General features: G+C 43.0%; 1 protein-coding gene across 1 annotated transcript in view; it reads left to right on the forward strand.

Annotated features, from left to right (window-relative positions):
* Positions 1–15,386, forward strand: part of LOC115148834 (polypeptide N-acetylgalactosaminyltransferase 10) — a 130,710-nt gene that overhangs the window by 38,747 nt on the left and 76,577 nt on the right. Inside the window, exon 4 of the mRNA XM_029691095.1 lies at positions 14,323–14,489. Coding sequence (XP_029546955.1) covers positions 14,323–14,489 — 167 coding nt within the window. The remainder of the gene's footprint in view (positions 1–14,322; positions 14,490–15,386) is intronic.

Genomic DNA, 15,386 nt, shown 5'->3' on the forward strand with positions numbered 1-15,386 from the left:
ACTTACTCTCTTCTCTCCAAACTCTGTTATTTTTCTCTTCATGTCCTTTACAAAAGAAAGGAGCTGTCAATTGGGACCTTGAGTTGCCTTTACCTTAACAATGCAGCAGGAGTCCAATCTTTGTTTCCTCTTTCCCTGTTCCCTGCTCTTTCCTTTCCCTGTTCTATGTCTATGAGGACAATTACAAAACCCTAAACAAAACTCTGACCTTCTATTCCCCAGCTATGTTTTCAATGGGGAATCAATTATGACCGACAGGCTCGATTCGGTTTTATGTGGCAAAATTAGAAATGTTTTTTTTAATTTTTTTACTTCGGATAGAAGTAGAGACTTGTAGCTAGAAAATTGTATCATACACTACAGTTGAGGAACAATGGGAAAGTAATTCTGCTTTGAAAGTTGATAAACCTGTAACCCCATGTTTGAGAAAATGGCCATTTTGAATATTTTGGTACACGTACTGGAGAGCTCTTTGTCCATTCAGCATGTTCACACCCGCTTAAGCCTTAGCTGCACCCATCTTTGTAAGGATTCACACCCATGACGTCAGAAGCCTGGTGGTCCAAAATAGCATAAATAAACCCATCTGTTGGAAAATTAATTTAGTATATGTCAATCTAGCAACCCAGGCAACTAAAAGCAACTTTCTAAAACATTTTTGGTTCATTTCTAGCTAGCTGGCTAGCCAATTCAAATAATGACCACGACATCTAGCTGACAACGTCTTAACTTGAGCTAATTTGCATTCATTATTACAGGAAAATAAACATGCATCAAGATTACAAGTCAATGGCAAGCTAATTATAGGAAATAGCTTACGGTTGTGAGTGTGACAAAATAAAAGCAGGGCATTCTACTGGAGATTTTTAGAACTTGGACACTGTCTTGTTGGCCTAACGTTATATCATAATTTGACTTTGGTGCAGGTCATGTTTTTCTTAACATTACTGTCTCTGTTAAACACACACTACATCAAATAAAATCTAAGTTTAATTGTCACATGCACAGGATAAAGGTGTACATAGTACAGTGAAATGGCACCTTGCATAGTGGAGTCTTTTTTTTGTTTAGACATGTAGCTAGCTAGCTAAACAATGACCCATAATCCCAACTCATGTTACTACCTAGCATGAATCTGCAGGTAGCTAACCAACTAGATTCAATGTGTTAGCTAGCTAACATTAGGCTATAACAAGCCATGCAAATGGCTCTGAGATACGAATAATATTACTACACAGATCGTACACAACTTTAGCTAGCTAACAGCACACTTAAACTTGCAATAAAAACAATTTGCTGACAAAATTGGAAACATATCTGAAAATGTTGCTAGCTAGACTAACCTGTATACATGGATGAACGCTTCTCCCTCTGTCACGGATGCCATGGTTACCCCTGTACAACGGCCTTCTGTGTGTTCTCTTTACGACTCCCTCCGCGTATTTGCAATCAAATGCCTGATTTTTCTCCATATCCTTAGCTATAAAAACATCCCCATAGCATGGTGCTGCCACCACCATGCTTCACTGTAGGGATGGTACCATGTTTCCTCCAGACGTGACGCTTGGCATTCAGGCCAAAGAGTTCAATCTTGGTTTCATCAGACCAGGAATCTTGTTTCTCATGGTCTGAGAATCCTTTAAGTGCCTTTGGCAAAGGGGGGGAGAGATCATGTGCTTTTTACTTGAGTGGTTTCTGTCTGGCCACTCTACCATAAAGGCCTGATTAGTTGTGCCGTAGAGATGGTTGTCCTTCTGGAAGGTTCTCCAATCTCCACAGAGGAGCTCTGTCAGTGACAATCGGGTTCTTGGACACATCCCTGACCAAGGCCCTTGTCCCCCGATTGCTCAGTTTGGCCGTGCGGACAGCTCTAGGAAGAGTCTTGATGGTTTCATACTTCTTCCATTTAAGAATGAGGCCACTGTTTTCTTGGGGACCTTCAATGCCTCGACACAATCCTGTCTCGGAGCTCTACGGACAATTCCTTCGACTTGATGGCTTAGTTTTTGCTCTGACCTGCACTGTCAACCGTGGGACCTTATATAGACAGGTGTGTGCCTTTCCAAATCATATCCAATCAATTGAATTTAACACAGGTGGACTCATAGTTGTAGAAACATCTCAAGGATGATCAATGGAAACAGGATGCGCCTCAGCTCAATTTCAAGTCTCAAAGCAAAGGGTCCCAATACTTCTGTAAATAAGGTATTTGTTTTTTTGTTTTTCAGTTTGTAATTATGGGGTATTGTGTGTTGATGGATGAGGATAAAAATATTGAATCCATTTTAGAATGAGGCTGTAATGTACCAAAATGTGGATCAAGGCCAGGGGTCGGAATATTTTCCGAATGCACTGTATAATGAATTGTCACTGCCAGTAGAGAAAAGCATGTTCCCTAAGCTGTTCCAGGGTGTGTGTTGGCTGGGTCTTAGTATCCAGGGCCTTGTGGTTTCCTCTGGGTACATTTCCCCGAGCCTCTTTTCAGTGAATAGAGCCTCTGAGGAACAGACTGTTGCTATTCAGTGCTCTAGCAGTCTCCCTTGGAGCAGCCCGTTGATGTTCCTACAGCTATGGGAATCACAGGTTGGCCACATGGGTCCCTTAACTCCCTCTGATCTGCCTAATTCGTTTAATAAAGTGTAATGAAGCGGCAGCTTATTGCCGGCCCGCCTTCGCTGTCACTCTTCCGGGCTCTTTGTGCTTTGTGGCTGGCATCTCACTTTTACTCTCTCAATCCTTTGTAGCCCCGCTAAGGAGCCTGCGTTGTCTTGTTAGGGAGTAATTAGGTTCTCTTTTTCTCTCTCTCTCTCAGCTCTGTCTATCTGAAAAAGTGAGGGATGATGAGTAATGATGAAGAGGCTGTGGCAGAAGCTTGGCCTTCCAACGGCTGAAGTGACACCCAACTGTGACAGTCCCTGTCATTCTGTGTCAGTTAGACCAATCAGCCGGCCACATCTGCTCTCCAATACCCAATCGGTGGCCCTGTGTGCCCTGGAGGCACGCACTCGCCTGGTGATTGGCATGTTGTCACCACCGGAGGCGTGGAGCGGATATCTGATCTTGACACATTCGATTTGTTGATGTTTGCGCTGCGACAGAATTCCAATGAAGGAAGCCACATAATTCCACAGGGTGTAATACAATGCCAGGAAATATGGGTGGGTTGGAAATTGGTTTGAGCAACACAGTCTGTCTCAGTTGTCTCTGTTTTACGACAAATTAGATTTGGGCTAGTGCTCTGCTCTAGCACTCATTTCACTCATGAACCAGAGACTGGCGGTGCTCATTCTGCCCCAACAAAGCACTTTCATTATCTGCAATGATTACTTCTATATACAGTAGTACTCATATTATGTAATATCACAATATACTCACTGTGTATCATGGTGTCCAGTGACAATTATGGGTCATGAATAATAGGCCTACATGATAATACTAAAGTCTGTTATAAAGCATCTGAGTAGGAGTGCTGATCTAGGATCAGTTCCCATTTGTCCATATAATGTTATTCATTGTGATCTTAAATCAAATCAAACTTTATTTCAAAGTGCTTAGCAAATAAAATAATACAATTTGAGGACAAAAATGAAATTAAGAAACCACTTAAAATTAAAATTGTAAAACAATAGTACATGAGAGGCTATTGTATAAAAATACAAAAATAAATATATACTGGACATGTAAAGTGTTGGTCCCATGTTTTATGAGCTGAAATAAAATATCCCAGAAATGTTCCATACTCACAAAAGCTTATTTCTCTCAAATGTTGTGCACAATTTTGTTTATATCCCTGTTAGTGAGCATTTCTCCTTTTCCAAGATAATCCATCCACCTGACAGGTGTGGCATATCAAGAGGCTGATTTAAACAGCATGATCATTACACAGGTGCACCTTTTGCTGGGAACAATTAAAGACAGCTCTAAAAATGTGAAGTTGTGTCACACAACACAATGCCACATGTTTTGAAGGAGTGTACAATTGGCATGCTGCAGGAATGTCCACCAGAGCTGTTGCCAGAGAATTGAATGTGAATTTCTCTACCATAAGCTGCTGCCAATGTCATTTTAGAGAATTTGGCAGTACGTCCAACTGGCCTCACAACCGCAGACCATACTTAACCACGCCAGCCCAGGACCTCCATATCTGGCTTCTTCACCTGAGGGATCATTTGAGACCAGCCACCCGGACAGCTGATGAAATTGTGGGTTTGCACACCTGAAGAATTTCTGCACAAACTGTCAAACTGTCTCAGTGAAGCTCGTCGACCTCACCAGGGTCTTGACTGCATTTTGGCGTTGTAACTGACTTCAGTTGGCAAATGCTGACCTTCGATGGCGACTGGCACGCTGGAGAAGTGGGCTCTTCACAGATGAATCCCGGCTTCAACTGTACCGGGCAGATGGTAGATGGTGTGTATGGCGTAATGTTGGTGAGCGGTTTGCTGATGTCATCGTTGTGAACAGTGCCCCATGGTGGGGTTATGGTATGGACAGGCATAAGCTATGGACAACGAACACAATTGCATTTTATCGATGGCAATTTGAATGCACAGATACCGTAACGAGACCCTGAGGCCCATTGTCGTGCCATTCATCCGCTGCCATCACCTCATGGGCTCTATCCCATCCTACAACAGGTTTGGAATATTTATTTCTCGCACAGAATATAATAGGTCAGCTTTTGTACTACGGGGGATAGTAGATTGACATAGGCTAGTGCTTTTGCTGTTCATTAGGCCTACTGATCTTGTTGGCTGATAAAGTAAATGTGGACAGTTCTTCCAATATCTACAATATGCACCTCGGAATTTGATAAGGACGCACGCAGTTGCGTCCGCGATGTCGGTCTGTCTTCACTTGTAGCCTGTGAGAAACAGTAATTTAATGAGAGGTGCTTTGGAGCATGCAGCCGGGAGAAGGGAATTATAATTATTATATTCAGCCCAAGGGCGCAACAGCCACTAGCCGTAATGAAAGACTGATGGAGTCCAGCCTGTGCAGAAAAACAATGCAGAGCTTATGCCTTTCAAGCGACTTTTTTCAAATCATCATTAATCGCATCATGCAGCCTTACAATGTATACAAATCTAAACATAGGGCCTCAAAATTTGTAGAACTAAAAGTTGCATTAATAACTCTAAATTAAGCAGGGTAGCCTAGTGGTTAGAGCATTGGACTAGTAACCGAAAGGTTGCAAGTTCAAATACCCGAGCTGACAAGATACAAATCTGTCGTTCTGCCCCTGAACAGGCAATTAACCCACTGTTCCTAGGCCGTCATTGAAAATATGAATTTGTTCTTAACTGACTTGCCTAGTTAAATAAAGGTAAAATTAAAATATAGGAGTACTTATTTCTTTGTTAACCGCTCAACACAGAATAGCTGCATGTGCACACTCCCTCAAATCACTTGGAGAAAATATTATTTATTTTATTCAGCCTTGTTCAATTGTCTTCATACTATAAAATAATGCCACGGAATTCTAAGCAAATCTTGTCTACTAAATTAACTAGTGTAGCCCACAGCCAAATGACATAGCTAGATCCGGGCCTAACATAAAGACAACTCGGAGTATGCTATTCTTTTCTTCTGAAATGGACTACATTTTCTTCATATCATGCTTCTTTAGACCTGTCTAAAATAAATCATGGATTTTTTGTGATGGTGTAGTCTAAGACTTTTTTAAATGTAGATGTTCCAAAGGTCTGCATCAGTGGCTTGTAGGCTATGCTTGGAAGACTGATAATGCTAAATGTGTTTGTTAATAAACGGTCAGACCGGCAGTTATTTGTTTAACATTCACCGGCTGACACAATTTCATGACTGCCACAGCCCTATCCACGGCCCTACCTTTAAAAAAAAAAAGTTATCTGTGACCAACGGATGCAGATCTGTATTCCCAGTCATGTGAACTACATAGATTAGGGCCTAATGAATTTATTTCAATTGACTGATTGATTTCCTTATGAACTGTAACTCAGTAAAATCTTTGAAATTATTGCATTTTATATTTTAGTTCACTGTAGAATGGAACAAAATAAATAAAATGGATAGTATGACTAAAATCACGCTTAGTAAAACCATGGCTAAAATGGTGTTAAGCTTTTTCTTAAAAATGTGTACAGTTTCTGAGGCCCTCAGATCCTCAAGCAGGCCTGAAGATAGCCTCACCAAATGTAAAAACCAAAACTGAAACTTATCTACAGCCGAAAATAACTTGGATATTAAATTGGCGATCACTCACCAGAAATTAGAGCAGAAATTAGACTTTCTTGACCTGGATCCTTCTGTTTTAACTTCCCACTACAGCACTATTCATCTGCACTAAAACGCAGATGCCGGAGAAGAGGAAGAAGTGGGGCCCTAGTCAGACTCAGGCGGCGTATATACCATTACTCGCTGACGTAACACTCTGTTTTACGCTGTCATGGCCGTCTCCGAAATGTATTATCCATGTCCATTTAGCCAGATGGGTTCTCCGTCCATCGCGTGTACAGGAAGAATGAACTCTCCTGGAAAAAGAAAGGTGGAGGGGTTTGTTTGATGATTAACAACTCATGGTGGGTTTGTGTTAACGGGATAAGAACGGGAAGGGAATGGGGAGGATAAGAATGGAGGTGTGATCTGATTTGCCGAAGGGAGGGCGGGGAGGGCCATGTAGCCACCCCGGAAGAGAGTAGCAATGATCCAGGGCCTGTGATGTGTGTGTAGCACAAGAGATGTGTTGACAGAATTTCGGTAGATTTCCTTTAATAAAATCCCCAGCTACAATAAATGCGGCCTCAGGATACACGGTTTAGAGTTTGCCCATAGTCCAGTGTAGTTCCTTGAGATCTGTCGGTGTGTCAGTTTAGGGGGGTAATGTACACAGCAGTGATGATGACTGAAGAAAATTCTCAATAGTTAAGTTGGTCGGCATTTGATGGTGAGGTATGCCAGATCGGGAGAACAAAAGGACTTGAGTTCCTGTACTTTAACCTGTTGGGGCTAGGGGGCAGTATTTGCACGGCCGGATAAAAAACGTACCCGATTTAAACTGGTTACTACTCTTGCCCAGAAACGAGAATATGCATATAATTAGTAGATTTGGATAGAAAACACTCTAACGTTTCTAAAACATTTTGAATGGTGTCTGTGAGTATAACAGAACTCATATGGCAGGCCAAAACCTGAGAAGATTCCATGCAGGAAGTGCCCTGTCTGACAATTTGTTGTCCTTTTGTTGCATCTCTATCGAAAATACAGCATCTGTACTGTAACGTGACATTTTCTAAGGCTTCCATTGGCTCTCTAAAGCCGCCAGAAAGTGGAATGGGGTGTCTGCTGTCTCTGTGCGAAGAACAGCAGGAGAGTTTGTGAGTGGTCAGCCTAGGGACAGTGAGACTGAGATGCGCGTTCACGAGACTACTCCATTTTTTTTCTTTCAGCCTTTGAATGAATACAACGTTGCCCGGTTGGAATATTATTGCTATTTTACGAGAAAAATCGCATAAAAATAGATTTTAAACAGCGTTTGACATGCTTCTAAGTACGGTAATGGAATATTTTGACATTTTTTGTCAAGAAATAAGCTCGCGCGTCACCCTTCGGATAGTGACCTGAACGCACGAACAAAACGGAGCTATTTGAATATAACTATGGATTATTTGGAACCAAAACAACATTTGTTGTTGAAGTAGAAGTCCTGGGAGTGCATTCTGACGAAGAACAGCAAAGGTAATCCAATTTTTCTTATAGTAATTCTGAGTTTGGTGAAGCCAAACTTGGTGGGTGTCAAATTAGCTAGCCATGATGGCCGGGCTATGTACTCAGAATATTGCAAAATGTGCTTTCGCCGAAAAGCTATTTTAAAATCTGACATAGCGATTGCATAAAGGAGTTCTGTATCTATAATTCTTAAAATAATTATGTTTATTGTGAGCGTTTATCGTGAGTAATTTAGTAAATTCACCGGAAGTTTGCGGTGGGTATGCTAGTTCTGAACATCACATGCTAATGTAAAAAGCTGGTTTTTGAGATATAAATATGAACTTGATTGAACAAAACATGCATGTATTGTATAACATAATGTCCTATGTTAGCTGTGGTTTTGGTTTTTGTGACATATATGCTTGCTTTGAAAATGGCTGTGATTATTTTTGGCAGGGTACTCTCCTGACATAATCTAATGTTTTGCTTTCGCTGTAAAGCCTTTTTGAAATCGGACAATGTGGTTAGATTTAAAATGGTGTAAAATAGTCATATGTTTGTGAAATGGAAGTTATAGCATTTTTTAGGTATTTGAATTTCGCCCCACGAGATTCCACTGGCTGTTGACTAGGTGCCCATAGAAGTTAACGGGATTGATTTTGACCTCAGCCAGTGGAAAATCAGAGCGCCAAATTCAAAACAGCTAAAATCTCATAATTCCATTTTCTCAAACAATCAACTATTTTACACCATTTTAAAGATAAGACTCTCGTTAATCCAACCACATTGTCCGATTTCAAAAAGGCTTTACGGCGAAAGCATAAAATTAGATTGTTAGGACAGTTCCAACACAAGAAAAACCACACAGCCATTTTCCTAGCAAGGACAGGTGTCACAAATACAAGAATTTCAGCTAAAATTATGCACTAACCTTTGACGATCTTCATCAGATGACACTCCTAGGACATTGTTACACAATACATGTATGTTTTGCTCGATAAAGTTCATATTTATATCCAAAAACAGCATTTTACATTGCCGCGTAATGTTGAGAAATGTTTTCCCTCCAAACCTCCGGTGAATGAGCACACATATTACAGAAATACTCATCATAAACTTTGATCAATATAGAAGTGTTATGCACAGAATTATAGATACACTTCTCCTAAATGTAACCGCCTTGTCAGATTTAAAAAAAGGTTCACTGCGAAAGCACAATTTGCAATAATCTGAGTACAGCCCAGAAGACACCAATAACAAGCAAACAGACACCTGCCATCTTGGAGTCAATAAAACTAAGAAATTATAAATATTCACTTACCTTTGATTATCTTCATCAGAAGACACTCTCAGGATTCCCAGCTCCACAATAAATGTTCGATAAAGTTAATATTTATGTCCAAATAATCAATTTTGTTCGCGCGTTAGGTTCACTATCCAAATCGACAATGCGCATGCTTACTTAGTCCAGACGAAAAGTAAGTCAAAAAAGTTACACTACAGTTTGTAGAAACATGTCAAACGATGTATAGAATCAATCTTTAGGTTGGTTTTATCATATCTTGAATAAAATTCCAACCGGACCTATCTGTTCTCTTTAGGAGTGAATATGAACTCAGCTCGCTCCCAAGTCATTGCGCATGACTGAGCCCATGACTTATAATGGGACACCTACTTTCTTGTGCTGTAATTCCCATCAAATTCACCATAGAATCTTCAAACACCGTTATAAAGACTGTTGACATCTAGTGGAAGCTTTAGGAAGTGCAAAATTAACCCTATGTCACTGTATACAGTCAAACTTCCTGCTTGACTTTTTCTCAGGTTTTTGCCTGCCATATGAGTTCTGTTATACTCAGACACCATTCAAACAGTTTTGGAAACTTCAGTGTTTTCTATCCAAATCTACTAATAATATGCATATTCTAGTTTCTGGGCCAGAGTAGTAACGTGTTCAAATTGCGTAAGTTTTTAATCCGGCCGTGAAAATACTGCCCCCTAGCCCCAACAGGTTAAAACGGGAATCACCCGTGGTAAGGACTGTTCAATGTTGGTCTGATCAATTGGACTGGGTCCCCTCTGAGAATAGAATCGACAAACTCGGACTCATTGACTGGGTTCATAATGAAGTGTATAGAAGATGGTCCCACAGTGATGATTTAGAACTTATCCAAACCAAAAGCTGTGGATAGATGGCAGCATTCACGCAAAACTGAAAGTGCGAACCATTAGGAACATGGATGTATACAAACAAACCAGCTATGCCTTACTTTTGTAATGCAATCGGAGGCAAAACAACAATACAGGGACAAAGTGGAGTCGAAATTCAACGGCTCGGATACGAGATATTATGTGGCAGGGACTCCACACAATCACGGATTATAAAGCCAGCCATGTTGTGGACACAGACGCCTCCCTACTGAAAAAGGTATAAACGTATTTTATGCCTGCTTCATGGAAATCAACATCAAACCGCCGACACAGGCCCCTGACGCTCACCAGGAACTGTGTGCTCTCGTTCTCCGTGGCCGACGTGAGGGATGTCATTTAAGCATGTTAACCATCGCAAGGCTCCTGGCCCAGACGGCATCCCAAGCCACGTCCTCAGAGCATGTGCAGACCAGCTGGCTGGAGTGTTTACCTACATAATCAATCTCTCCATATCCCAGTCTGTTGTCCCCACTTGCTTCAAGATTTCCACCATTGTTCCTGTACCAAAGAAAGCAATGGTAACTTAATGACTCGCCCCATAGCACTCACTTTTGTCATCATGAAGTGATTTGAGAGGATGGTTAAGGACCATATCACATCCACATTACTCGACACCCAGGACCCACTTCTATTTGCATACCGCCCCAACAGATCCACGAATGATGCAATTGCCATAGCACTGCACACTGCCCTATACCACCTGGACGAGAAATACCTATGTCAGAATGCTGTTCATTGACTACAGATCAGCCTTTAACACCATTTACTATAGTGCCTTTCGAACTCGGGGACCTGGGTGTGAACCCATCCCTGTGCAACCGGGTCCTGGACTTCCTGACTGGCCGACCCCAAGTTGTGAAGGTATACAACAACACATGCTCAGCCTCATCCAGTATTCCCTGTTCAAGCCCGTCTCCGAGTAAATTGTCAAGTTTTCTGACGACACAATTGTGGTAGGCCTGATTACCAACAACAATGAGCCTACAGGGAGGAGGTGAGAGCCCTAACTGAGTGGTGCCAGAAAAGTAACCTCTCCCTCAACAAAATGAAGGAGCTAATTGTAGACCTCAGGAGAGAGCACGCCCCCATCCACATTGACTGGGCCGCAGTGGAGAGTTTTCCTCGGCGTGCACATCACTGATCACCTGAAATGGTCCCTTCAGACAGTGTGGCGAAGAAGACCCAAACGCACCTCTTCAATCTCAGGAGGCTGAAGAAATTCTGCTAGGCCCCTAAGACCCTCTGATTTCTACAGATGCACCATTGAGCGCATCCTGTCGGGCTGTATCAATGCCTGGTATGGCAATTGCAACGTCCGCAACCACAGGGCTCTCCAGAGGTTGTTACAGTCAGCCCAGTGCATCACCGGGGACACACTGCCTGTCCTCAAGGACATCTACAGCACATGGTGTCACAGGAAGGCCAAGAAGATCATCAAGGACCTCAACCATCCGAGCCATGGCCTGTTTACCCCGCTACCATCTAGAAGGCAAAGACGGTACAGGTGCATCAGCGTTGGGACCAAAACACTGAGATACTGTTTATCTCCAGGCCATCAATGTTAAACAGTCACCACTTGTACCCTTGTACCCCCAGTACCCTGCCCTGAACCTTAGTCACTGTTACTAGCCGGCTACCACCCGGTACTCGACCCTGCACCTTAAATTCTGCTGCCTTATGTACATAGTCATTGAACACTGGTCACATTTTAATAATGTTGCATGAATGGTTTTACAAACTTTATATGTATATATAAAATGGCGCCGAAAGAAATGGCAGGAGTTTTACGGGTGCCCAACCAATTGTGCCGGGATACTTCCGATGGCATTGAGGAGTAAACCACATCAGTCACTGGCATTATCAATAAGTGCATCGAGGACGTCGTCCCCACAGTGACTGTACGTACATACCTCAACCAGAAGCCATGGATTACAGGCAACATTCGCATTGAGGGTAGAGGGTAGAGCTGCCGCTTTCAAGGTGCGGGACTCTAACCCGGAAGCTTACAAGAAATCCTGCTATGCCCTGCGACGAACCATCAAACAGGCAAAGCATCAATTCAGGGCTAAGATTGAATCATACTACACCAGCTCCGATGCTCGTCTTATGTGGCAGGGCTTGCAAACTATTACTGACTACAAAGGAAAGCACAGCCGCGAGCTGCCCAGTGACACGAGCCTACCAGACGAGCTAAATCACTTCTATGCTCGCTTTGAGGCAAGCAACACTGAGACATGCATGAGAGCATCAGCTGTTCCGGATGACTGTGTGGTCACACTCTCCGTAGCCGACGTGAGTAATACCTTTAAACAGGTCAACATACACAAGGCTGCGGGGCCAGACGTGTGCTCCGGGCATGTGCTGACCAACTGGAAGGTGTCTTCACTTACATTTTCAACATGTCCCTGATTGAGTCTGTAACACCAACATGTTTCAAGCAGACCACCATAGTCCCTGTGCCCAAGAACACTAAGGCAACCTGCCTAAATGACTACAGACCCGTAGCACTCACGTCCATAGCCATGAAGTGCTTTGAAAGGTTGGTAATGGCTCACATCAACACCATTATCCCAGAAATCCTAGACCCACTCCAATTTGCATACCACTCAAACAGATCCACAGATGATGCAATCTCTATTGCACTCCACACTGCCCATTGACTACAGCTCAGCTTTCAACACCATAGTAGCCTCAAAGCTCATCACTAAGCTAAGGATCCTGGGACTAAACGCCTCCCTCTGCAACTGGATCCTGGACTTCCTGACTGGCCGCCCCCAGGTGGTGAGGGTAGGTAGCAACACATCTGCCACGCTGATCCTCAACGCTGGAGATCCACAGGGGTGCGTGCTCAGTCCCGTCCTGTACTCCCTCTTCACCCACAACTGCATGGCCAGGCACGACTCCAACACCAAGTTTGTAGACGACACAACAGTGGTAGGCCTGATCCCTGACAACGACGAGACAGCCTATAGGGAGGAGGTCAAGGACCTGGCCGGGTGGTGCCAGAATAACAACCTATCCCTCAACGTAACCAAGACAAAGGAGATGATTGTGGACTACAGGAAAAGGAGGACCGAGCATGCCCCCATTCTCATCGACGGGGCTGTAGTGGAGCAGGTTGAGAGCTTCAAATTCCTCAACAACAAACTAGAATGGTCCGGGCACAACAAAGCCTATTCCCCCTCAGGAAACTAAAAAGATTTGGCACGGGTCCTGAGATCCTCAAAAGGTTCTACAGCTGCAACATCGAGAGCATCCTGACTGGTTGCATCACTGCCAGGTACGGCAATTGCTCGGCCTCCGACTGCAAGGCACTACAGAGGGTAGTGCGTACGGCCCAGTACATCACTGGGGCTAAGCTGCCTGCCATTCAGGACTTCTACACCAGGCGGTGTCAGAGGAAGGCCCTAAAAATTGTCAAAGACCCCAGTCATAGACTGTTCTCTCTACTGCCGCATGGCAAGCGGTACCGGAGTGCCAAGTCTAGGACAAAAATGCTTCTCAACAGTTTTTACCCCCAAGCCCTAAGACTCCTGACCAGGTAATCAAATGGCTACCTGGACTATTTGCATTGTGCCCCCCCCCCAACCCCTCTTTTTACTCTGCTGCTACTCTCTGTTTATCATATATGCATAGTCACTTTAACTATACATTCATGTACATACTACCTCAAATGGGCCGACCAACCAGTGTTCCCGCACGTTGGCTAACCGGGCTAGCTGCATTGTGTCCCGCTACCCACTACCCGCCAACCCCTCTTTTACGCTACCGCTACTCTCTGTTCATCATATGTGCGTAGTCACTTTAACCATATCTACATGTACAAACTCCTCAATCAGCCCGACTAAACGGTGTCTGTATGTACCCTCGCTACTTTTATAGCCTCGCTACTGTATATAGCCTATCTTTTTACTGTTGTTTTATTTCTTTACTTATTACCTATTGTTCACCTAATACCTTTTTTGCACTATTGGTTAGAGCCTGTAAGTAAGCATTTCACTGTAACGTCTACACCTGTTGAATTCGGTGCACATGACAAACTTTGATTTGATGTACTGTATTCTAGTCATACTCATCCTATATAACTACTGCTGTACAGACCTTTTCTATTCATATGTCTATACACCAGTATTTATTTATTTAATAACATTGCTCGTTCTGATATAGGATGTAAATAAATAAATTGTATGTATTGCTGGGTGTTACTGCGCTTTTGGAGCTGGAATCACAAGCATTTCGCTGCATCTGTGATAACATCTGCATATCTGTGTACGCAACAAATAAACTTCGATTTAATCCTAGATCAGCAATAATAATCTTGAGAAACTATGAACACCAGCTCTGCACTGTAGTCTCTCTCTTCACTTTTTGGTAATTGCTGTTTGTTGTCTTATTTGTTTAGTTGCTTGTTTGTGTGTTTAGCTGTAAACAGAAGCTGTATGCGGAGAAGTTGCCCAACACCAGCATCATCATACCATTCCACAACGAGGGCTGGTCATCCCTGCTCAGGACTGTACACAGCGTGCTCAACCGGTCCCCCCCTGAGCTCATTGCAGAGGTCATACTGGTGGACGACTTCAGCGACAAAGGTACACTGAGACATGCATGGATACACACACACACAGTGTTCCCTCAGTGTATAAGTGACTCATTTGTTTACCAGCATGTTTGCTGAGGGTTGTCCCGCAGTCATTTATTAACAAGGCCGAGACGAAGACTGCAGCTCTAGAGCCTCCGTCAGCAGCTGAGCTCTTCTCTTCCCAGCACCTCTCAGCCCAGCCTTCACCAAGCAGTGTTTAATTAATCTTTAATTAGCTCCACCGCCACCCCAACCTCATTGATGGATGTGTTTTCCATCTCCGTCACCTCTTAAGGAATTAATTGTTCAGTGCCTTTAAGTTAGGCGCAAAGACATGGCATGAAGTTGGACAAGTCACTGGTCCTTTTGAGTTTGTAAGTCATGTTCTTGAAAACCTTTACTGCATTCATTGAAATTACTGTGTGTGTCACCGTTCAAAAGTTTGTGGTCACTTAGAAATATCCTTGTTTTGGAAAGATTTTTTTTTGTTTTTGTCCATTTTTTTAAAAAACATCAAATTGATCAGAAATACAGTGTAGACATTGTTAATGTTGTAAATGACTATTGTAGCTGGAAACGGCAGATTTTTTTTTTTTAATGGAATATCTACGTAGGCATACAGAGGCCCATTATAAGCAACCATCACTCCTGTGTTCCAATGGCACGTGTTAGCTAATCCAAGTTGATCATTTTCAAAGGCTAATTGATCATTAGAAAATCATTTTGCAATTGTTAGCACAGCTGAAAACAGTTGTCCTGATTAAAGAAGCAATACAACTGGCCTTCTTTAGACTAGTTGAGTATCTGGAGCATCAGCACAAGTCCTCAGCTTCATTAAGTAGTACTCGCAAAACACCAGTCTCAACGTCAACAGTGAAGAGGCGACTCCGGGATGCTGGCCTTCTAG

This window comes from Salmo trutta, chromosome 15 (genome assembly GCF_901001165.1).
Source record: "Salmo trutta chromosome 15, fSalTru1.1, whole genome shotgun sequence".
Classification (NCBI taxonomy): Eukaryota; Metazoa; Chordata; class Actinopteri; order Salmoniformes; family Salmonidae; genus Salmo; species Salmo trutta.